Raw genomic sequence first — 24,280 nt, 5'->3', positions numbered from 1 at the left:
AGAAACACTGCCGACCCAACGGGTCGACCCGGTGGGTTAGCCATGCTGATAGATCCAACGGCCACTATCTATCAACAAAAATGATTTCGTGGCCATTGAGATTGAGGTCAACGTCATCGATCAAGTGGTCGTTGTAACCGGGCTGACCCGGCGGGTCGACTCGCCGGACCCTTCGAGTCTACTGGCAAAATTTTTTTTTAATCTGCATTTTTTTATATATAAATACCCCCAGCCCCTTTCATCTTTTTTACACAATTTTCTCTCCATTCTCACAATTCTCAATTCTTTCTAGTTTCTTGATTATAAAAAATATCAAGTCTCGATTATTGATTTATTTTCAATTGTTAATTTATTTTCATAATTACTCCAATTTCATATTTTTCAATTTTATATTTATACACAATGTCCGGAGCCAGATCAAGTCGTAGGGGTGACAAAGGAAAAGGAAAGGAAAAGAGCATCGTGCCAGCCGAGGTCGAGTATCCTCAATTCAATGTCGATGACTTTGATCTTGAATATTTCGATGATGAAATTGAAGAAATTCGACAAGAGGCTCAACAAAGAGAACAAGTTCAACAACCACATCATCATACAAGTCAAAAAAGTATGAACAATCCGATGGACTCTTAAAGACAAACCCGAGTGGTGCCTCTTCTAACATCCGACATCTTCACGAAACATTTCGAGAAGGTGACACTTCCCTCTGGTGATTTGCAAGCCAAATGCAATTATTGTTCAAAATGTTACAAATTTAAATAAGGATTTGGTTATGGAGCATATTGGGAAAAATCATCCGATGAAAATTGGTATTGATCATGCTAAAACTCAAATTTCGGCATTCTCTTCTCAATCGGTAACGAATTTCAACTTTTTAAATATAACAAAGGTAGATTTAGAGAAGAAACAGCCAAAAATTTTGTGCGGTTGAACAACTTTCTTTTAGTTTTAGTGATAAATTAACTTTTGAAATTGGTTTTTACAAGTGCAAATCCTTCTATTAGACGTATGCCAAGAAATTTTCTCAAATGCACAATGAAAAAATTAGTTGTTGATCAAAAGAAAGAATTAATTAAATAATTTTGAGTTTAAATAATAAATTTTCTTTGTGTTCCGATATTTGGAGTGATCATTGAAAAAATTGTTCATATATGGGTATTACATGTAATTGAATTGATAATAATTGGAACATTCAAAAAAGATTCTTGCATATAGATTTTTTAACGAAACACACACGACACAAAATATTTCTCAACATTATTTGTTATATTAGAAGAATACGATCTAAGTACTCAAGTTTTTCAATGTCTTTTGATAATACTAGTGCAAATATTTCTAGTATTAGTGAACTTATTGAAATATATGCAAACCATCACTAGGTGGCAATTTTTTTCATATTAGGTGCACATGTCACATTTTAAATTTGTGTGTTCAAGATGAACTAAAAATTTTAGGCACACATATTCAACCAATTAGGAATGCAATACATTATTTATGGACACATCCCCAAGCTATGAAACAATGGGAAAAATTTTGTAGATTAAAGTGTATGAAGCCTAAACGGTTTGCACGAGACGTTCTGACTCGTTGCAATTCAACATATAAATTGTTATTATTGCCTTTTGAATATAAAGATTTATTATGTTCATTTTTTCATCAACATGTTCAAGTGATATTTATTTGTTTTCAAATCAATGGAACATATGCACTAGTATTTGTGAAATTTTAAAAATTTTAATGATGCAAGTGACCAATTATCCAGTGTTTATTATTCTACTTCACATTTAGTTTTAACATATTGTTGCAACATTGCTTGTATTTTTCATGAACATGTTATGTAGTGACCCTTACCCAGATCACCTACTAACAGAACTTAGGCATGCATTTAACTTAATTAAACAGATATCAGAATAAAACTGCGGAAACCATAAACATTAAACAATCCCAAGGCAAGAAATCTGTAATTATCCAAATAATATACAATCAAATCGCATAGTTGTATCAACCTCAAAATAACAGAAATAAAACCTAGACGAAGCTCCAACTGGTCAACCACTGACTAGCCCCTCTTGGATCCACCCGCCTCGTCCAATCGCAAACCTGTCCCATGGAATAGGGTGTCCAGAAACACAGAGTACGAGACATGAGCATAAAACGTTCAGTACGAGAGTATGAGTATACATGCATGCAAAGTGAACTCCCTATAAACTCGAGGTCAAGGATCAGATAACAGAGACAGACCGGGCCCTGGTATGTAGCACGCTGTGCTGTCGCTTCAGGAGGTGGCTCCCATACCATATTACAAGTGGATATGCCGGACCCAAATCGATGGAAGTCCAACCACTAACAGGATAGGGAAAAACCCTACTAACAGAAATCTCGAAGGAGATAGCTCAGTATGCAAATGAATGCAGCATAAATCAATGACATATAAACCATGCAGTCACATAATACATGCATACTCAGTCAGGATATCTCGAACAGTACTTCCGTACCTCAAAACAGTGCAAGCTCTACCAACTCTAGGTCCACGCCTATAGTCTGCTCTACACTGCCAAATGATACTACTATCATTAAAGTGCTCTAAAAGCCTTAACTAAGCTATTGCATACTCCTAAATATTTATAGGAAGCAAAAGCTATACCTTCGTCCGTCGTTAGCCCTTTGATGTCGATGCCTCCAGAACTTGGGCACAACTCTGCTACGACTTCCGAACGCCTCGCCGACTGCCGGGTCAAGCCTAGAAAGGCTAGAACAACTCGAATAGACTAGAAATGAGAGGGAAATACTCGGAATTGGCAATTTGGAAATGAAGTCTCGGCCCTCTATTTATAGACAACGATCGGAACTTCCGATCCTCGATCGGAACGTCCGATCCTGCCATCGGAGCTTCCGAAGATCCTGATCTGCCACGTGTCAAAATATCACTTGTTGACTTTGGATAGGGGTGATCGGAGCTTCCGATCCTGATCGGAGCTTCCGATCCAACCACACGTCATGCCTGACGTAATACCATCGGAGCTTCCGATCCTGTTCGGAGCTTCCGAACTCACCTTCGGAGCTTCCAAACTCTACCCAAGTAATTATGATTAATTCCTTAATTACTGATTTTGGTTACGGGCTACTACATGTTAAATCTAATGATACTGTTTTATCTCAATGTATCCTATTCATGAAAGCAAAAAGGGAAAAATATTTTTTGCTCATTCCTGAAATATTTTTATTTGCTCTATTAAACTCCGGGTTTGGTTCAGGTCTGTGGATTCACTCTGGAACAGGTTCTTGTTGAGGAGATATTGCAAATTTGATCATGCAGCTACAGTTTGGCTTAAGCAGAATATATCTCCTACTTGGAGATGAATGATGAAGATTAGACATAAAGCCAAACAAGGGATTGATTGGAGGATTGGAGGTGGGCTGATTAGCTTCTGGTTTGACTCTTGGTTTTCGGAAAGTTCTTTATCATCTTTGATTCCTATTCAAGGTCAGCCTTCTAGGCTAGTAGATTGGTTTTTGGATGATCGTAAATGGAATATTGCCCGGCTGCTTTTGCTGGTTCCTCTTGATTTTTCACATCGAATTATGGACGTGCCAATTCACCCTGTATCGAAGGATGTTGTAGTGTGGAAACCAGTTCTTAACCATAGATTTTCTATTAAATTTTCTTGGGAGTTGGTTTGGCACCGTCATACAGAATTTGATTGGTTAAAAGGATGCTGGTCAAAGTTGTTTAAGCCGTCTCTTTCTATTTTATGTTGGAGGTGGTTCTTCAAAAGAATTCATGCGGATGAAATTATGGAAGCTAGAGGGATTGCGTTGGCTTCAGTTTGTCAAGGCTTTTGCAACCAAGAACCTTTTGCTCATCTCTTTTTTGAGCGTTTTCATGCAGTTGGTGTTTGGCATAACTTTTCCCGGTTGTTTTGAGTTCAGAATTTTCAATTCTTCTCTAATTGGAAGGTGTCAACTGATTGGAGCAAAGGTGGCCACATTAGGGAATTGATTCCATTACTGATTATCAAGAGGGATACTACCATTCGAACAGTACGATGGTTGGCTCCGAAAATCAGAATTTTTAAGCTAAATACGGATGGATGTTCTAAACTCGGATGGGAATCTAGCAATAAATACATTATGGATGTTCTAAACTCGAATGGGAATCTAACATCGGGGGCATTGTACGAGATCATAATGGGCAGCCTGTTCTTGATTTTCATTACTATTGGGATTGGTTTGAATATGAGAGCTGAGTTACTCGCTATCCTTAGAGGTTTACCGATTTGAAAATTGTATAACTTGTTCCCTCTTTGGCTTGAAGTGGACTCTTTGGCGGCACTAGTTATTTTGGAAGCTGATATTACCTCCTGGGAACTCACTTGGATTGTGGCACAGATTCAAGTTATACTTATGTCTTCAAAGGTGTGGAAATCTCATGTTTTTAGGGAAGCTAATGCAACGGGGGATGAATTGGCTAACCTTGGCCTTGCTTTGGGTTCGGCCATCTTGCATCCAACATCTATCACTAGGAAGCCTAAAGGGATTTGTAGATTAGATAAATCTGCTCTACCATATCTTAGAGTTAAAACATCTATTATTTAATCCTTTTGATTTTGCTTTGGTTCTTGTTATTTCTCGAGAGATCTTGGCCTAGTCCCCCTCTCTTGTAATTTTATTTTTTCTAATAAACAGGTAGGGGTTTACCAAACCCCCCGTCATAACAGGCGGTGTTTCGGGAAAAAAAATTAGATGGTTTAAGTGATGTGTTAGCATTATATTATGAATTTTTAGAGTCTATTACGGAAACGGTTCCTAATATTTCACTGATTTTGTTTAATATTAAACTCATTTATATGATATTTATAAAGAATATAACATCAAATATGGTGGATAAATTGTTTCACATGAAGCGCAATCCACTACAACTAGTAATATTAGTTCTAAACTTACTAAAGCACAACGTTTATTAAGAGAAAGGACGAGACTCCCATGAGGATCCTCAATTTTGTCTATAATGGCAAAAGAAATTCTAGCTTGTCCAATTTCAACAGTTTCAATAGAGCCATCTTTTAGTATTGGAGGAAATACATTGGATGAGAAACGAGCTTAAGGCCAAAAAATTTGAAAGCCCAATATTTGCTCAATGATTGGTCAAAGCCACTAGCTGAACACGACATATTCAAAGTGATGAAGAAGACGAAGATGATACCGAAGTAACATCCGAAACTACGATGAGAGGAAATGTAAGTGAATGTGAATGAATAGAATTAAATGTAATACATTTTTAATATAAGATATTGAAATTTAATATATTGTTTATTGAATCAATGTAATAGATTTTTTTAATTGAGATATGAAATATTTGATTGATTTTATTTTAAATAAATTGACCTTAAAAAATTTTAAAAAAATTGAAGAAGCAGATGCCCAGATTTTTTTTTAAAATTTTAAGGGTTGGCCGGGACCCGGGTTCGATGGTTAACAGAACCCGGATTGGCGGTTCACCAACCTGGACCGAAACCACCCATGGCCGGGTCGGTTAAGGGTTGATGAAATACCAACCCAAACCGGACCGGACCGGACCAGGCCTGTGGCCAGGTCTAATTTGGTGTTTTTTTATGTAGATATAAAATGGAATCTATCTTGAGACGAACCATTTGGTATTTTTAATCGTTCCTTTTGAGGGCCCATTTGATCAGTGGGGGTGGGACATTGTTGTTCCTTTTCCATTGCATCGGCTCATAAGAAATTTATAATCATCGCAGTGGATTACTTCTCTAAATGGGTAGAGGCTGAGGCGTTGGTACGGATCACGGAGGGGGATGTACTTCATTTTTTTATGGAAGAATATTGTCTGTCGATTTGGGGTACCTCGAAAATTAGTCTTTGATAACGAAAGGCAGATCCAGGGAAGCAAAGTCTAGGAATGGTGCACACAGATGAAATTACACAAGCTTTCACCTCAGCATCTTACCCACAAGCCAATGGGAAGATCGAGCTAACCAAGAGATCCATAGTGCAAGCTTTAAAAGCTCGGTTGTATGGAATGGGCAAGAATTGGTGGAAGAGCTACCTAGTGTTTTGTGGGCTTATCGTACCATACCTCGCACGGGCACATGAGAGAATCCATTCAGTATGGTCTATGGTTCGGAAGCAGTTCTTCCCGCAATAAAAGTGTTTGGATCTTGCAACAGTCTTTATATTTAAAATATGTCTTGGATAATTCGTTTTCTCAGCATTCTTGATATGTGAATCAGTCTTAAACTGTATCAATATAATTTCTAACTGGACTGCTTGCATCTTGATTGCTTCGAAATATCTCTTTCATGTTTTGTCAAATACCGAAACTTTATCCCAACATAGATAAATATAAATGCACACATATATTAAACAACTAGCAAATAAGCACACACAATGTGTGTGATATAAAAAAAAGAGGAATGCATGAGTTTGAGATTTGGGTAAGAAATAAGGAACGTGAAGATATGAAGAAGTGAGGTGATGAGAGTTAAGATATTATTAAAAATAGACCAAGACACCAATTAGTTATTCTAGTATGATCACCCTTAATAAATAGTAAAAGATTTAACATTATTTGCTTTCTCCTACCAACATTTTTTTAGACTAGCCTATCGCACATGTTTGTCTAGTAGAGTTTATCTGACTAACATAATTTGCATATCATTATATTAGCAAGGATTTACCAAATGCACACTTTAACAATAATAAATTCTCACGCCATAAAAAAAATTTACATTATCGGTACGATAATGACATTAGAAATTTCCTCTAAAAAAATATAAATTCTAAAAATGATGTAGTTTAGCTTAAAAAAAAAAAAACTTCACCGTCATTCAATGTAATAATAAGAGAGATAATAATCTCATTATTTATTCAACATTAATTAAAATAATCGATAAGTTTAAAATCTATAAAAAGAATATCTATCATCGATTGTTTATAATATTAATATTATATGAAATAAAAAACAATATATGTATACCTAAATAAGGGCATTGAAAAAATATTATATAATTATAGAATTGGTTTGAATCGGATATATTTTTAATGATTATTTTTGGGGGTTAATTTCAAAATCAGTCAAAGTAAAAAAGCAAAGGAGCAGGATTTGGCCCAGCCATAAATAGCAAGTATGTTAATGTACCAAACCACCACAGAAGCAAAGAGCCCAAAATCAGAAATGGCGAGTGCAAGAGTAGATCTGGACGGTCATCTCATCAAGCCGATCACCATATGCATGATTGGCGCCGGAGGTTTCATCGGCTCCCACTTGTGCGAGAAGCTCATGGCGGAAACGCCGCATGTGGTGTTGGCGGTTGATGTTTACAACGACAAGATTAAGCACCTCCTCGAGCCTTCTGGAGGCGTCTCGCCTCAGCGCATCCAGTTTCATCGACTCAACATTAAGAACGACTCTCGCCTCGAAGGTCTCATCAAGATGGCGGATCTCGTAAGCATTTCCGCATTTCATTCGATTTTTGCCGGTGCGCGTGTTTTTTTTTTTAAAGAGGTCGATGCTCCAGTTCAGATCTGAATTTTTTGTTCTTTATTGAGTTTTCTCGAGCTTTCTAGTGTATGCATTGGCTGTCGCTTTTAAAATCCGTTGCTTTGATTGGTGCTTTAAAGCTTCCCTGTGTTTCGAGATTTCTGATCAATCTCACGAGGATTGAAGCTTCACGTCTTTTTCTAGATTTCTTTGTTTTATTTGGAAATATATCTTCGTTTTCCTTTCTTTTATTTATTTTTTATTTTTATGTATGCTCGCTTTCTCTTCAGCATTAATCATATGATTTCCAGCAGCGACGGTGGCGTCGCTGTCGAATGCTATAAATTTACTGGCCTGAATTTTGAATTTTTTCTTGTGACGGTAGACTATAAATTTAGCTGCAATATGCACTCCGGCGGATTACAATACGCGTCCTCTCGACACAATTTACAGCAATTTCATTGATGCCCTTCCAGTTGTAAGTGATGTTTCCTATTCAATCTTATTGAAAGATTTCATTACTGTTTTACCTGCTCAACTATGATATTGGTTTGGATTGTAGGTGAAATACTGCTCAGAGAATGGCAAGCGTCTCATACATTTCTCCACCTGTGAAATCTATGGGAAGACGATTGGTTCTTTTTTACCTAAAGATAGCCCATTGCGGGGGGTGAGCTTTTTCTTTAGTTGGCATTTTTTATTTTGATAATTGAGTTATGCTACATAAGAGAAGTCTTGTTTCCATTTGCTTTGTTATGTGCATTTTTCTGTGTTTCATAACTGACCGGCAAAGGAAGGTATCAACTTCTCAAATGTCACTTAAAAAGTTGTCCATGTGGCATGCCAGCAGTCATTTTAAGTTAAAATTATTTCATAAATGTGGTTACTCTTAACGAACTCCCTTTCTGTCTCGATCATACTCCAGAAATTTTGTTAATTTAAATATAATACATTTTAGAAGTCTTGTTCCTATTTTCTTTGTCGAGTTCTTTATCTACAGCTGCAACAAAGGAAGGTTTCAACTTCTTGTCTTCTCCAATGCCTGCTGAAGATAGTTAGTAGTTCATCTCGCTGTTTGAACATCCTGTAGGCTTCTCAGAGCTGATCTGTCCACTTGACCTGATTTTCCTCTTGGTTCCCTGTTCTTGATGAAATTTGTTTTTAGTGCATCTGGCAGAGATATTTCAACTTGACCAACAGTGTTTGATGACTTGTGTTTTTATTTATGCTCCGTAAGTTTTTTAATGTGCTGTGTTGTCCTCTTTGTTTCTTGTTTTACGTAATATTGTTTCTCTTTCTTTTTCATTTGCTCTGTAAGTTATTTATGCTCTGTGATTCATTTGCTGCTTCCATAATATTGTTTCTCTTTCTTTTTCAGTGATGTTTCTAATTTACGATATCCGTATGATCCTTGCTATTGTTTCGAGTAATTTATGACAGCCATGACTTTTACTTCTGCTTTGATATACGAAGGAGTGTAGTTGGCTTGATTTATTTGGCGACATTACTGAAACAAGGTTTATCATCTTCTACCAGGACCCTGCTTACTATCTTCTTAAAGAAGATGATTCCCCGTGCATTTTTGGCCCAATTGAGAAGCAGAGGTGGTCATATGCATGTGCCAAGCAGTTGATCGAGAGGTTGATCTATGGTAGTGATGATGATCCATATTTGTCCATATTCTGTTCTGATGTTAAAATGCACATAATTAAAATTTTCTCATCTTCCTTAATTTTACAGCTGAGGGTTCTGAGAATGGTCTCGAATTCACAATTGTAAGGCCGTTCAATTGGATTGGTCCTCGAATGGATTTCATACCTGGGATTGATGGTCCAAGTGAGGGCGTGCCCAGGGTTCTGGCATGCTTTAGCAATGTAAATTTCTTTTCCCCTAGCTATTATACACGACTCATTGAGCTTTGTTTTGAAAATGGTTTGATTCACCCTCCTTAATGCTCAGAATCTCTTGAGGCGTGAACCACTAAAGCTTGTTGATGGTGGTCAATCACAGAGAACCTTTGTTTATATTAAGGATGCCATTGAAGCTGTTCTTTTGATGATTGTAAGATTGATGTATATATCCCCACATTCTTGTCTGGCATAAATCTTTCAAACTTTGTTTAACTGCCACGTTTTTGCTCAGGAAAATCCAGCCAGGGCTAACGGTCAGATATTCAACGTTGGCAACCCCAATAATGAAGTCACTGTTAGGCAGCTTGCTGAAATGATGACTCAGGTGATTTGTGTTCTATGTTTGCCTTTTAATTCTCTAAAATTTACCAATTTCCTGTTTGATCTTACACCTGGTCTATAAGTAATTATGAAATGACTTCTAGGATCAAGGAATTTCCTGTTTGACTTCTGGACATTTTTACAACTACTTTTTCTTGGTTCATTTGCAGGTTTATTCAAAGGTCAGTGGAGAGTCTCCGTTGGATTCACCTACTATCGATATAAGCTCCAAAGAATTTTACGGGGAAGGGTATGACGACAGTGACAAGAGAATACCAGACATGACCATCATCAATAAACAACTTGGTAAATAATTCTCTCGTATAACTCGTGCCTACTGTTGATTCTTCGAGAGGTTTTTCTTTCTCTAAATCGTATAATTTTCAGGCTGGAACCCCAAGACGTCGCTGTGGGACTTACTCGAGTCTACTCTTACTTACCAACACAGGACGTATGCCGAAGCTATAAAGAAAGCTACTTCCAAACCAGTTGCAAGTTGAATCCAGAATGTGTTTTTTCTCTTCAATTTGCTCTGCTATTTTGGTAGACCTCGTAATGTATCTAATGTGGAAGCCTATATATACTAAAATTGTTTTTCTGTATAATATGCATTCTTTTGTAATGTACAACAATATTTATCCCCGGAATCATCTCGTGCTGTATAATGTATTGTATTATTGTAACCTGTGTCTCTAAATTAATAAAATTACGTGTCGGTGGCTTATTTTTAGATTTGTTTTGTGAGTTCCGTCGTGGAAAGACTTGTGGTTTTTTGTAATCCATGTTTGAAATATTAAACCAACAATAATCGTTTGTAAATCTATGAAGTTGCACCCACCCAATAAGCAAGTTTTTGGGATGGGACAACTTGGGGATTTATGACCCAACATTTTTACCAGATTATATATTCATAAATCAGATCCGTGTAATTGCAAAATTTTGATAAATATAAACATCAACGCAAACACGGGTAGTTTGCATTCATCTTGACTTTAGGCTATTGGGCTTTAATGTGAATGAAAATATGGACAAGTAATTGGGTTTGTTTAAGTGGATGGTTAAGTGAGAAATTTGAGTGGAAAAGAAACATGGTATGAGTGAGCTTATAATATGTTACATTTTATGAAGATGTAAGAATGATTGGTCAAGAGGCTCTCTCTCGCGTGCGTCTACGCAGGGGTGCAAATCAAGGGCCCGATTTGCTATGGAAAAGGCTTAACTTGTGTGCAAGCTTACGAGCGCACTGGAAAAGTCTTGACTTCTCTTGCATGTTATTATAATTTACACTTGATAAGGAGGTGAGAGTATCAAATACATAAAGTGTAAAGGAGATGAATACAAATTACTCAGTTATGACACTGTTTCACTCATCAATTTTACAAGAAAAATGTCTTATCCTATGGATCAATTCAAAAATATTAGTTTTTTATAAATATATATGAAACGGATCAACTCGTCTCAGAGACATATTCAAACATTAATCTGAGTCAATACATGTTAGAGACGATGATATTACCGACGATGATTATATTTTAAGTCGATGTTATATCATCCATTTTGTATGTATTTTTATGTGGATTTTGGAATTCAATTAATTATATATATAGATATAAATTCAATTATATGTACTAATACGAGAATTAGATGTACTTATACGATGCTTTGTATAATGTATTGTTGGGTATATATAAATAAATAATACATAAATAAAAAATACGTATATATACATTGGACGTACCCAATAATACAAAGCATCACATATCACGTCAATAATTCATAACTCTTAATAGTTTGGTACGGTTTATTATTAATCTATGTATAATTTATCTTATACAATCTCGCATTCTTCTAGTCATACTCATATTATTTATCTATCTATTAATTATTTATTTTACATCAATCAAATCATTAATTATTTATCTTATATCAATCAAATCATTGAATTTAAATTATTATATTATCCCTTATAAATAATATTATTCATATTTTATTTATTGTCAAAAGAACAAAATGATAATTTTATCATTTTTGTATAAATTTTAATCAATCAAATCAAATATAATCTATCAATCAAATTAAATACTATATTAATTATTATTTTTTATTTATTTTTTATTACATTATATTACTTATCTATGTATTATTTATCTTATCACTCAAACCAAACGATACTAAGTGCATATAATTGAATCTTTTCTTTCGGGAAGTAACATTAATATCATATTTCTCTTTTTCATACAAACAACGATTTCTCAAGTCCCATATTTGTCGTAGAAGCAAAGGGAAGTGGAAAGTCTTCAAGCAAAGGCAACAATCAAGTGTAGTTATATCTTATAATTCTAATGCACCTGTGCTGTTGCTCTCGTTCATATTGAGAAATAATGGAATTATACATATACATATAGAAACGTCTAAATTACGTTTCGAATCTGGCACCCACAGTCGCAATATGTAATTATATTTATTGCGATGTATTTTAAAAATTTTGCATATAAGTCACTCATATCATTTATAACTAGAGCATTTTGCAGATGTAATACGTGTGCATTTCAAATTATCATTTTAAAAAATATTACTTATATTTTAAAACATTATATCTTGTACCTGCGATAATTTTAAAAGATGACTTTGTGAGATGAAAAATTGTTTGAGAAACATTTGATTTTTATTTAAAATATAAAATAAATAGATCGAGCTTTTAAAAAATATATGGTGGTAGAAATTACTCTCAAATATTAAAATTCACGAAGATAAATTTATGCGAAAGTTATTGTTAATATATATAATTAGAAGTACTTAATGAACTAAATTTGGAATAAATATAAATATAATAATAAATAAATAAATATAAGAATAGAGACACAAAAAAACACTCGGACATAAGTGTTACGACTAAATATTGATAATATTTTATACATGAGAATAATTCTCATCTTCTCATGGGGGGACGTTCTCAATAATTAACATACCATATATATATATATATATATATATATGTAAATTTAATATTAAGTGTATTTTATGCATACAAAAAATAAATCATGTATTCAATTCTATTGGTAAATATTTTTTGTCAGTGTTACACTATATGTGCGTCTTTGGAATGAAATATTTTGTTATAAAACAGAGATAATTTTTCCGTAGAGTCGATTAATATATAAATTGTAAAGTAATATTTTAGACATAATAAGTAATTTTTTTTATTGATCGAGTCAAATAGTTGAGTGGCTTATAAAAACTGTTTTTAAGGATACCAACTTTATTATTTCCTTTTTTGCCCTTTCTCTGCACAATAATTTTTTGATTTATCTCTTCATGTTTAATTGTTTAATTAGTTTTTAATTAATCTTTCGATTAATTTTTTAACCTCCAAAAACTACCATAAACTTAAAACAGTTTCACGTTGCCATAAACCGCTTCACGTTTATTCTCGCAAACTTCTTCAAATGTACTCCATTCCAAATTTGACACAAGGTAAGGCCTCGAAAATCTTCCTTTCAATCTCTATGTTTTTGTTGGTTGTTAATATCTGGTTTGAACTTTCGAATTTTTATATAGTCTTATTTTGCTAGACTTTCGATTTGAAAAACATATAAAATTATGTAATATACTTATTCATATATTATATTATACATGCAAACGTATGATCGGTAGTATAAATAATTAATTTAGATGCCAAAAAGTTAGCAATCTAACTTTTAGCACTTTAACCGAACAAGTCCGTTTGTCGATACTGTAATGGGATCCATGGCCCTCGATTTCCCAACACCAACTGTTCGACAAAAAAGCTAACTCATCTCCACTCAATCTCACGCACAAAACACATTTTACGCCCTTGTATTATTAGCTGTGTTCAAGGGATTTTCTGAGGGTGGTTCGAATTCTTGCAGAAAATGACGCCTTTTACTGTTTATTATACCTGTGATTGAATTTATGTAAGCGGGATTATAAATGTGGCATGCTTTTCATGCTTTGTTAGAAGCACAAAAGAACCAGCCGGTTGTAAAGATTTAGTCTTTATGAGTCATGATTGTCGTATTTTATTTTTCCCGTCAGTTATGACCAAATTTGACTCCAGAAATTGGGTGGATTCTTTTGAATTATTTAATGATTTCTTTACTGAACTGGATATATGTGGCTTGTATGTTTGGTGGGCTACCCTATTGTTGCTGGGTCCTTTGTATAGTTATTTAATGAAATGCTGAGCTGTGGAAGCAATGAATATCAGGATCTGTTGTGTTTTGAAGGGACGGAATTGAGTTAAAGAAACCTTCTACGGTTGGGACAGAGAGAGGGAGAAAAAAGTGAGAGTGTAAACTGGTTCGAATTGGGTGTTTGTTATATAGAAAAAAAGGACTGAATTCAAGAAAGTTTCTTGTGTGAAGAAAAGACAGGAGTGCAGAATCTTGAAGCTTTGGCTGTTAATGGCGACTCATGCTGGAAAAATTTCTGGCTTTTATTGCAAAGGAAATGATTGGTAATTCTCTCCCCTCTCTAAATTTATTGTTTTCGTTTTGTGTTTCAATATAAATCGTGATTAGTAACTGAAAGTTTCTGTTCTATGATCCCAGTAGTACAGAACTCTAAGGACCCGAGGTTTTCTATTCTTTGAAGTTTGTAGGTTTGCCAATGCTTGATAGGTGACTGTTTAAATATTGATAAAGTACACGTTTTGAGCTTTTGGTAATGTCTGCAGTAGAGGTCATTGTCTTTTTTACACAACGAGTCTGATTTGGAATCAGCCAAAAAGCAGATATGTTGCTCATATCAGGTCTTGGTTAGTTGAGGATGAAACCTGTAATTTTTTGTAATTGAATGGTGTTTTTTTACTATCCAAGTTTTTAATTTTACGTCAGGTACTGCAACACAAGTCTTCCAAGCGATGTAACATTGGTATTGGATGGAGTCAACTTTCATCTTCACAAGGTGATTGACATTTCGTATAAGTTGGTTTTATGTTCAATTTATGCATCTATTGGTAATTCTTGGACTGAAATTATTGCTGTTCTTTTTATGGAGAGTATGAATACATTTGGTAGCAGATCAGTGTTATAGGCCATTTATAATCTGATTGAAAATGCTTATTTCCCAGTTTCCTCTTATTTCAAGATGTGGGAAGGTAGCTAAATTCATTGAACAGTCTCCAAGTACCTCTGATAAAACTCTCGAAATAACTCTCAAAGAATTTCCGGGCGCTGTTGATACATTTTTAGCAGCAGTCAAATTCTGTTATGGTCACCGGATCGAGTTCACGCCAAGAAATATTGTATCTTTGTATTGTGCAGCAGACTATCTCGATATGACTGATGATTTTGGAGAAGATAATTTGTTGTCCAAGTCCGAAATTTTCTTCCATAAACAAGTACTTAAATCCTGGAAGAATTGCATTTTAGCTCTCAGAAGCTGTGAACCAGTTTTTCCAAGATTGGACAAACTTCACATCATAATCCGTTGTCTAGATGCTTTATCGGTGATGGTCTGTACTGACCCCAGTTTATTTGGATGGCCTATGATGATGTACGGTAGCCTGCAGAGCCCTGGGGGTAGCATACTGTGGAACGGTATAAACACCGGAGCAAAAATCCACAGTTTTGAATCTGATTGGTGGTTCGAGGATGTTTCATTCTTAGGCGTTGAATTGTTTGAGAGACTAATTCGGACAATGGATGCCAAAGGAATAAGATCTGAAACTTTAGTGCGTGCCATAATGCACTATTGCAAGAAATACCTTCCAGGATTGGACCGATGGAAAGGAGGACAAGTTGGTATATCTAGAACAGTTACTAGTTTTACCATGACACCAGCTGTTGTTGATCAACTATTTCTCTTGGAACGTGTAGTGAAATTACTTCCAGAGAAAAAGGGTAAAGCTTTCTGCCGTTTTTTGCTGGGACTCTTACGGGTGGCGTTAATATTGGGAGCTAACAATGCATGTCTGGATTCTTTGGAAAGGAGAATAGGCATACAGTTAGAATTGGCAACCTTGGATGGTTTACTTATACCTAGTTATTCGGATTCTGATAACTTATATGACACCGATTGTGTTGAAAGAATGATTTGTATATTTGTATTGTCTGAAGCAAAATTCACTTCCATATCTCCGTCATCTCTAGACCAAGAAACGTCACCCGTAACTGTACGCTGGAAGAAAGTCGCCAAACTTGTAGATAGTTATATTGCAGAGGTTGCTTCTGATGTGAACCTGAAACCCAAGAAAGTACGTTCTCTAGCAGAAGCTCTGCCGGAAACTTCTAGATCTTTGCATGACGGTTTATACCGAGCATTAGATATATACTTCAAGGTTCGAGGGCCTCCTTTTGCTCGTTCTGCTTTAAATTACATGCTTCAAATTCTTAGCCGCACCAAATTCTATTATTGAAATAATTTTTGTAAGCTTTTATGCTGCAACCTGAGGATGAAGTTGCTCTTTTTGTTTAAAATGGGATTTTTCTGAACTTATACAGACACATCCCTGGCTCTCGGAGAAAGAGCGGGAGCAGCTCTGCAGCATCATTGATTATCAGAAGCTCTCCATTGATGCTTGTGCTCATGCATCCCATAATGAAAGGTTACCACTTCGAGTCACATTTCAAGTATTGTACTTTGAGCAAATTCAGTTGAAAATGGCTTTAGCTCGTTACCGCCATGTTCTTGATGCCCAAAATGCACCTGCAGCTTCCCTCGTTGAAACGTCAGGTCAAATATTTCAACGAGATGGATGGGTTACTCTTGTCCGAGAAAACCATGTGCTGAAAACGGACATGGAAAGGATGAGGCCACGAGTAGAAGAACTTGAACAAGAATTTGGGAAGATAAAGGAAGAGATGAAAAGGGTAGCAAAGCCACATAACTACCTCAGTTCTCCTCGCATCATTGCTAGAAGGAATGGATGCAACTTATTTGTTCGTCATTCAAATGCACAAAGTGACGTCCTGGAGAGCATGACGCCTACACCAAGAGCATCGGTCGACCAAGCACGGCCATCTACACCTCATTCTCGCAATCGCAGAAGTTTCTCTTTGCTTTGAGCACCGTTTATCAGAAATGCCGATCTTCATCCTGTCTTGCTTCCAACATTGATTTTGGTAAGTTTGGTTTCTCAAGACCTGTAGATATCAACAGAACGAGCTTTCATCCATATTCTTGCACTAGAGGAGGGGGTCGATAAGGACTGTCAACGTTCGACAACACCGTGTGTAGGCATATACAACACTTCACATTTTTATTGAAGTAGCAGTACTTCGGAAAAAAATAGAGGGGTAAGTCATTCCGTTTCAACATCCTGCTAGCTCCACACTCATTGATTTCTTGAAATGTAAATGCACAATGTTTCGCGTATAAGAAAAGTTATTTCAGTTTCAAAGACTAGGATATGGCGTAACAATTTCAGTTCCTCGAATTTTGTTTCTGTACCATAGAATACGCAAGCTTGTGACTTGTCCCAAACGATCTGTGCTTTTCTCTGTAGAAATAATTTCTGGTTTTAACTCAATAGAACAGTTAAATATGACCCCAGTAACCAATCATATACATCATTGATTTATCCAATTGCAAAAGCTGAGTACACTATTTGTTTCGCATTAAACGTTAACTTCGATAAACAAAACATTATTCCTGCATCTACTCAATAAATCTCCTGTGTTCCCATTCTAAAAAATATCAAATTTATACATTATGTTAAATAGATCACAATGCATAACATGATCCTGCAATGAACCATCTGGATTTCTTCTAGAAAAGCTACTCCCCACAGTATCTTCTGGATTCTAGGGTGGATTTCGTTGTTTCCAATGTATCGCCTGTTCGCAGTAGTAGGGCTGTAACATTTTTTCACACACAGAGTGAACACAAACGCCAGTAGAAGAAAACATGACTTCTCTATTGGACTCCACTCCATCTAGCCCAGTCCACAAACTGCATTCCACCGTAGATATTATTTGCAAACCGTACACCTACTGTGAAGGCCAAAGCCACAGGTGGGATTTTCTTAGCTAAAGGCGAGGCTTCAACGAGAGATTCCAATCCATTTACTATTTGGTAACGGGTGTTAGAAGACACCGCAAGAAAAACACCTACAAGGTAAACACGAAGCAAGGTAAGATGAACAGAATTTAAAGGCAAGAGACTAATATCAACGAAGCTGTTGCAATCCTACGAGGTTATTGCAAGCGTTTAAAGCATGAATCCTGTGGAGTTATGCGAGGAGTTTAGGTCCAAAGAGGACGTCTTTAATGGTCAAACTCTTAGCCAAAGGTTTGATCACACATGGACTGACACGACAACAGGACAAAAGGGAAAAGCAAGGTTGCTTCAACCAGCTACCGTTTAATGGGATCAGAAACATTTAATGTTGCATACCAAATGATGAAGGGAAAAGCTAGGTTAGAACCTGGGCTTTCTATCACCTTAATACTGAGATTTTTCTTGGATTAGTTCCTAATTCCAGTACACGAGCTTGCCTAAACTTGGACAGTATCTTTGTCAGAACTCGATCTGTACTTAGATTATTCCTTGGGTTTTAGTTCCTTCTTTTTATACATATACCAAAAGAGCTAGGAGATGGAATCAATGAAAAACTATTGAAATTTTATGATACAACTTTTTTAAAATCTAATAAGATGAACCACGAACTGCAAAACAAACAGTGAAGATCTTCTCATATAGACATTTAATGCAACCAAAGAGAAAATAAATGAAACTGTAGTTCAAGTTGGGTATAAACTGTCAAAACCCATAGCAGGCGGGTAATTAGAGGAGATAGATATCCATGTGACGAAATACACAAAGCAAAACAATTTTTCTTACCCCACAATGCAGCACTTTTCAACAACGGAGGCACGGGTATGTCTTTATCCGACTTCTTGATATTCCTGCAAGGTACAACTATAAATGACTAACAATCACAGTTTCACTTACTAATATAGTATTACCAGGTTACACAATATAAGATGTTGGCAACCAATAATAACAGTTTCCAGTTCTTCATGCTCTCAAACAGAGGTAATGAATATAGGAGAATGAATTGATTCAATATCTTATTTTTGACTTGGGTCATAATAAATCACATTTTTTTTCCAAGATCCCGAGTCAAATCATATACAATAAAAAACATATTAAAATGGAGAACACTTCATATCAAACAAGCAACACTCCAACAAGAGAGAGACAGGCGGATAAATAGATCAAATATTGCTTCTGAACACATTTTCAAGGTAAATGAAAAAATAATGAGATACATAGAAAAAAGCGAACCTTTTAGCGTTCATGATCATATTAGCAATTCCTTGGCCAATGATACCACATCCGAACCCAACAGAGCCATATAATACACCCTACATCCAATATTAAAGAAAAGGGATTTAGAACTACAATTTGGATGACTAAAGTAAAGGCACTGTCCAGCTTCAACAATGTTGAGTGACAGAGAGCATGCACCTACAAGACATTTTATAGCCACTGCATATGCCGTTAAAATGTTGTACCTTGTAAAAGTATGTGCCAATCCGCTGCTGCAATGAGAATCTAATTCCAGGTCTCTCAGCTTCAAAAACACTGAATGATCAAACTATTACAATCAACATATTACATACAAATGAGGGCAGTATTACGAAAAATGGTGCAATTCCACTATTCATTTTCTCAAGAATGGTGTTTCAAATTTAGAAATCACAAGGTCCCCAAGGGTAATCACTGAGTATTGCACTCATGATAACTCACTCTGAACAAAATTAACTCCTAGTGAATAAAGTTTCGCTCCCTAACTTCACAACCAGATAGCCAATCTATTCATTCTACTTTTAATTGCAAACTATAATGAATTCAAAAATATATTCAATTACCCATTAATTTATTTTAAGATTAAACACCCATTATTCGGGGGCAACCAATCAGGAGCAGAGCATACAGAAATTTCATTGAATAACTACCAGTTGTAGGTTGTAAGAACACAAACAAGTTGAAGCAACGGAGGAGCAACAGCGGTGCATGACTAAAATCAGGATGCTATGGATATTTTCAGAGTAATCGAGAGTCAAGACACTAATGAATATTACACATATCTGGTCAAAGTTCTCAATCATGTGCAGACACTTGTTCCACACTTTGTTTAGTGAAAGTATAAATTACCCAAGGTCCTCATCTGCTATGAAAGTTTTTTAACACACTGCCATATCCACAGAATAGCTTTAATACAACCAATTAAAAGAATGAAAAATGGTCCTCTTGCAGAAGTTCAGGCCAGATTAATGAATAATAAGACATTTCTGGGATTAGTCACCTGCTGGGAAGAGCACCACAGACATGCTGCATGCGTCCAAAAAATCCACTTGAGATGGATCGTTTGCCTATACGGGCATAAGGCGCCAACATACCGACTAAAGCAATGTCAACAACAATACCAACTAAAAGATCTGCAGCATACAATTCGAATTCTGCCCAGAAATCCTTCCCTCTTTTATTAACTTCAGCAAATGTTGCGCAACAAGAATCAATCACCACCTGAAACATGATCAAATTGGTACCCAAATATTAGGGGAAAGTACCCATCAAATTATTAAATAAGAACTAGACAGCAGGGTGTGAATAATCAAACAATTATGTTTTTAATACAAAACTGGTTTGATGAGTAACTTTTTTTTTTAAAAAAAGTTGAAGCTGAAGAAACAAGGTAGTGTTTGGGATTGCTTCTAGGAACAAATTTTGTGATGGAAAAGCTCAAATATGCTTCCGAGAAGCAATCCCAAACACTATCAAACACCATGGCTATTGCTTCTATTTTAATAATTTCCACAAACATGTACTTGGCAGTTAAAGACTACATATACTACATACACAGTTAACAACAATGAATGCACATCAAGTTCACAAACCTCGGTTCCAACTTTGAACAAAAACGAGGGATCGGCCAGCATCCGGTTTCGAAGCATGGAGCAATGTCTCATAAAAAATCCTAAAGGCCAAGCTGAACCCTGCATGTCAATTCAAAATTAACCAATATCTCAAGCTTGTTAGATGCATATTAATCACTATTTACGTTGCCTTGGCTGAAGCATCAAAATATTATATGCACCAGAAAATCTCAAAACTTTTTCGAACTTGCACCTGCAAATCTATGTAGCGGGAAAGAATCAGTCCACGAATCCCTGTGGATTTCGCAGCTTCCAGCATATCAGCAGGCAGAGTCGCCCCTAGTTTTTCTGCCTCTTCTATTACCTCATCATACCTAATAATAGGACCGAACTCCTCCCCCTCACCATCATTGTCCTCTCCTCCACCACCTCCTCCTCCAGGAGAGCGTCCATTGCCACCATCTCCGCCGCCTCCATGATCATCAACTTTCATATTCTCGAAATTTCCCGATGAAAGACTCGATTCCGTCCATATCTCTTTCTCAGAACACTTGACATGAGACGGCATATCGTGCCTCAGTTTAAGGAATTGGTGATTGCAAGGGGTGGAATCTGCGAAGAATTTGAAATCAACAATGGCGTTTCTGCTCGTGATGAAGTGATGTAGTGACTCCGGCGCTTTCGCGACCGTGAAGCCGCCGGCCGTAGGACAAGTGTACGACATCGTTCGAATCCGGAAACCGCACGGACAGCAGCTGAAATTCTCTCTCTGTGGCTGCGGAATACTCTACTCTACGCAGGCTCCAAAGCTTGTACCTAAGAGCAACTGGTCTAGGGTGGGATTGCCTCATCACCGACTTGTACATTTGAGACAAATTAGTCCTTCATTTACTGCTCCAATACTACTACACTCGTGTAGTCAATTTTTTAGATTTTGCTTTAAATTTTTTTTTTTTTTTTTGAATTGGATTATAAGAGCATCCGCATCCGTTGTCGTTATAACACCTACTAACTCGTAAAAAATATGGGTTTACTTTCATATACTCATTATATTAACATATCTCTTTCACACAGATTCATTTTAACATTAACACTCATTATTTATATGTCCTACAGTCGAATCAATCATCTTAAAATATTTTTATATTAAATAAATACATTTTAAATTTGTTTTACAATATTTAAATTATTATTATTATTTTAAAAAATATTCTTAGTTTTTAAAAAATGATCTTAGTATTTTTAAAAAATAATATTAATATTTTTTTAATATATTTATTAAATAATTTGTTTATTATTTTTGAAATAAAAATTTATTTAAAATTACAATATAATTTGAAATTTAAATAAAATAATAACTTAGAAAAAATCACACTTTGATGAAATTAAAAATAACATATATTCAGAGGTCTTGAAATATATGAAATACTAATTCATGAATTGTTGTTGTATACTTATATTGGCTCCAGATATGCTCAATTAAGTCGGCGCGAAGTTGGTGATGCACTTGAGTGTCATGTAGTTCATATGGAGTTTTTATAGATGTAGTATTTTTTTTTAATTAAACTAGCCATTAAATTTTTTTTGAATTTTTTAAAATTAATTTGAATTTAATAAAATAAATTATAAATAAAATAATAATAATAAATATAGAATATAACCGTTGAAAAAAATAATAATAAAAGAAAAAGTGGTGAATAGTCGCGTGGGGTGGCTGTGGTCTTGGCACGCGCCCCTTTCAAAAAAATAAAATGAAATAGGGATGAAGGTGTACATCCCTCCCAATGCTGAACATGCATTATAATGTCCACTCACATTGGTTGAGAGTATTAAATGGGCATTATAATGTCCATTTAACATTTCAATACAGGTGCCCTAAATTCAAATTCTCAAATCAAACCTCCCGTGGAAAATTTTTTCCTAGTGTTTCAAAATTCTTATTTTTTTATATTTTGCCAAATAAAATGGTTATGCTCTAATGCCGCTATGATGTTATGATTTAGTGAGGGAATAATATCTAAAATTGTTCTTATTGTTTTTTAATTTTTAATTTTTGTCCAATGAATCTTTTTGTGCTAATTATGTCACTTGTTTTTTTAAATTTTGTCCCGAAATTGTCTCTGAATTTGAGATGTTCCTATATTACCCTTGTTCTTCATTTTAATTTACCTTTGTTTTAGTCCATCATGCATCTGTAAAATAAACTAAAGCTATTATCTTTGACCATAATGTTGTCGGCTTATATCCATTGGATTTTACAATTGTTCCTCACAGCCTAATCACACGATCACAACCATTAATGGTTCATGTCGTAGATTCCTTCAGCAACACACAGCACAACCTTGTTTCGTTTTCTAGCTCAAGGCGTATAATAATAGACTTAATTTGTGAATAAAAACAATATGAGAAGGAAGAACCTGAAATTTTATTAAGACGCACTAAATATTATCACATTAGTAATCTCCTGTATGGGAGAATATTACTTGTTTAGCTACTTATAGTAGCGAAAATTATAAAATACATAAACTAGAGAGAGAAAATATTACAATTTTATTTTGAAGAAAAATGAAGAGACATGTTGATGCATTTATCTTTCTTCTGCTTGATATTTATATAGGTCCTTCACGGATTTGAAATCCGAACTTCAAGATTTCTAACTTTTTTACATTATTGTCGGCCAGTTGTTCTCATGACTTATTGCTGACACCTTCTTTTGTCGGGTGGTCCAGAGTGATCCATCCCATCTAGTGGTGGTTGGGCAATTTTGTTCCCTAATGTTTTACAAATTTTCCCAAAATCATCACTCTCATTTCCAGACTTCTCAAAATGGTACCTCATCTTTTGAGATCTCCAATTTGGTCCCTAATGTTTTCCAATGTTTCCCAAAATCATCCCACCTGTCAGTGATCCATTAAAATTTAACTGAAAAAAGTACATCCTTGTTAAAGGTTTCTGAAATGCAATCTCATGGTCATTTCTCATAAATCGAAACCCCAGGTTGAAGCAAAGGAAGCATGCACATCATGGATTAACTTCCTTCCAACACCATTACCTGCCACGACTTCTTGGCAATATCCAGCAGCCACCACAACAAAAAAAAAAGATCAAAATTTTTCAATATACATAGTGCTAGTGGAGAGAAGAAAATTGAGCCTGAAAAATCGGATTGATATCGGAAGACTTGGGACTCGAGGAAGGGTACCTAAAAGGGATGCGACAAATGCAGTTCTTGTAGTAACCCAGATACCATTTTAAGATAATAATATGTTAAACATGATTAAGGGTTGGTATTTAACCAATTTCGGAGTGTTATTGGACTTCAGAAGTAAAATTTGGGCTTTTTCATTTTGGGCCGGATAGTAAGCTCCGATCCCGGATAGTAAGCTCCGATCCCGGATAGTAAGCTCCGATCGGAACGGAAGCTCCGATCCTGGAACGGAAGTTCCGATCCCCAGTTGTCAAAAATGATCGATGACTCAGTCGCGAGTTTTGACAAGTGTCGGTCATAGAGCATATCGGAAGTTCCGATCGTAGATCGGAAGTTCCGATCCTGGCGTGGCAGACATGCACGCAATGAGCTGGATCGGAAGCTCCGATCCCGAAATCGGAAGTTCCGATCCTGGCCGAGAAATTTGGCTATAAATAGGGCCGTTTAGAGTTCATTTTCAATTACGAATTCCCGAGTTTCCTTCTTCAGTTATATA

The 24,280-nt window shown here is 35.6% G+C and overlaps 4 protein-coding genes across 10 annotated transcripts; 3 read left to right on the top strand and 1 right to left on the bottom strand.

Annotated features, from left to right (window-relative positions):
• The first annotated feature begins 3,360 nt into the window (after nt 1–3,360).
• Nucleotides 3,361–3,921, top strand: LOC140877315 (uncharacterized). Its single transcript, XM_073280854.1, has one exon. The coding sequence runs from the start codon at nt 3,361–3,363 to the stop codon at nt 3,919–3,921; it is 561 nt and encodes a 186-aa protein (XP_073136955.1).
• A 3,225-nt stretch (nt 3,922–7,146) lies between these two features.
• On the top strand, nt 7,147–10,459 carry LOC140881276 (UDP-D-apiose/UDP-D-xylose synthase 2-like). Its single transcript, XM_073286458.1, has 9 exons — nt 7,147–7,462; nt 7,884–7,976; nt 8,061–8,168; nt 9,035–9,149; nt 9,239–9,372; nt 9,458–9,559; nt 9,641–9,733; nt 9,900–10,035; nt 10,117–10,459. Exons 1-9 carry the CDS (start codon nt 7,151–7,153, stop codon nt 10,227–10,229), a joined length of 1,206 nt encoding a protein of 401 aa, XP_073142559.1. The 5' UTR covers nt 7,147–7,150; the 3' UTR covers nt 10,230–10,459.
• Nucleotides 10,460–13,189: 2,730 nt separating this feature from the next.
• On the top strand, nt 13,190–17,178 carry LOC140880236 (BTB/POZ domain-containing protein At3g44820-like). Of its 7 annotated transcripts, XM_073284513.1 has the most exons (5): nt 13,190–14,206; nt 14,301–14,369; nt 14,586–14,655; nt 14,822–16,030; nt 16,194–17,178. In XM_073284513.1, the coding sequence occupies exons 2-5, from the start codon at nt 14,359–14,361 to the stop codon at nt 16,755–16,757; spliced, it is 1,854 nt and encodes a 617-aa protein (XP_073140614.1). In that variant the 5' UTR covers nt 13,190–14,206; nt 14,301–14,358; the 3' UTR covers nt 16,758–17,178. The 7 variants fall into 7 exon arrangements, with proteins under 7 accessions (XP_073140614.1, XP_073140617.1, XP_073140616.1 ...); XM_073284516.1 differs by lacking the exon at nt 14,301–14,369 and having other exon boundaries at nt 14,839–16,030; XM_073284515.1 differs by having other exon boundaries at nt 13,190–14,506; nt 14,839–16,030.
• Nucleotides 17,179–17,257: 79 nt separating this feature from the next.
• LOC140882627 (protein RETICULATA-RELATED 1, chloroplastic-like) lies at nt 17,258–21,417 on the bottom strand. The gene is made up of 7 exons (XM_073288740.1): nt 20,830–21,417; nt 20,598–20,696; nt 20,006–20,226; nt 19,212–19,281; nt 18,982–19,061; nt 18,535–18,599; nt 17,258–17,801 (listed from the first exon to the last, which is right to left on the bottom strand). Exons 1-7 carry the CDS (start codon nt 21,298–21,300, stop codon nt 17,608–17,610), a joined length of 1,200 nt encoding a protein of 399 aa, XP_073144841.1. The 5' UTR covers nt 21,301–21,417; the 3' UTR covers nt 17,258–17,607.
• Nucleotides 21,418–24,280: the final 2,863 nt, after the last annotated feature.

This window comes from Henckelia pumila, chromosome 2, assembly GCF_033568475.1.
Source record: "Henckelia pumila isolate YLH828 chromosome 2, ASM3356847v2, whole genome shotgun sequence".
In the NCBI taxonomy this organism is placed as follows: domain Eukaryota; kingdom Viridiplantae; phylum Streptophyta; class Magnoliopsida; order Lamiales; family Gesneriaceae; genus Henckelia; species Henckelia pumila.
Note: the sequence above shows the minus strand (reverse complement) of the source record. Positions and strands in the feature narration are given on the sequence as shown.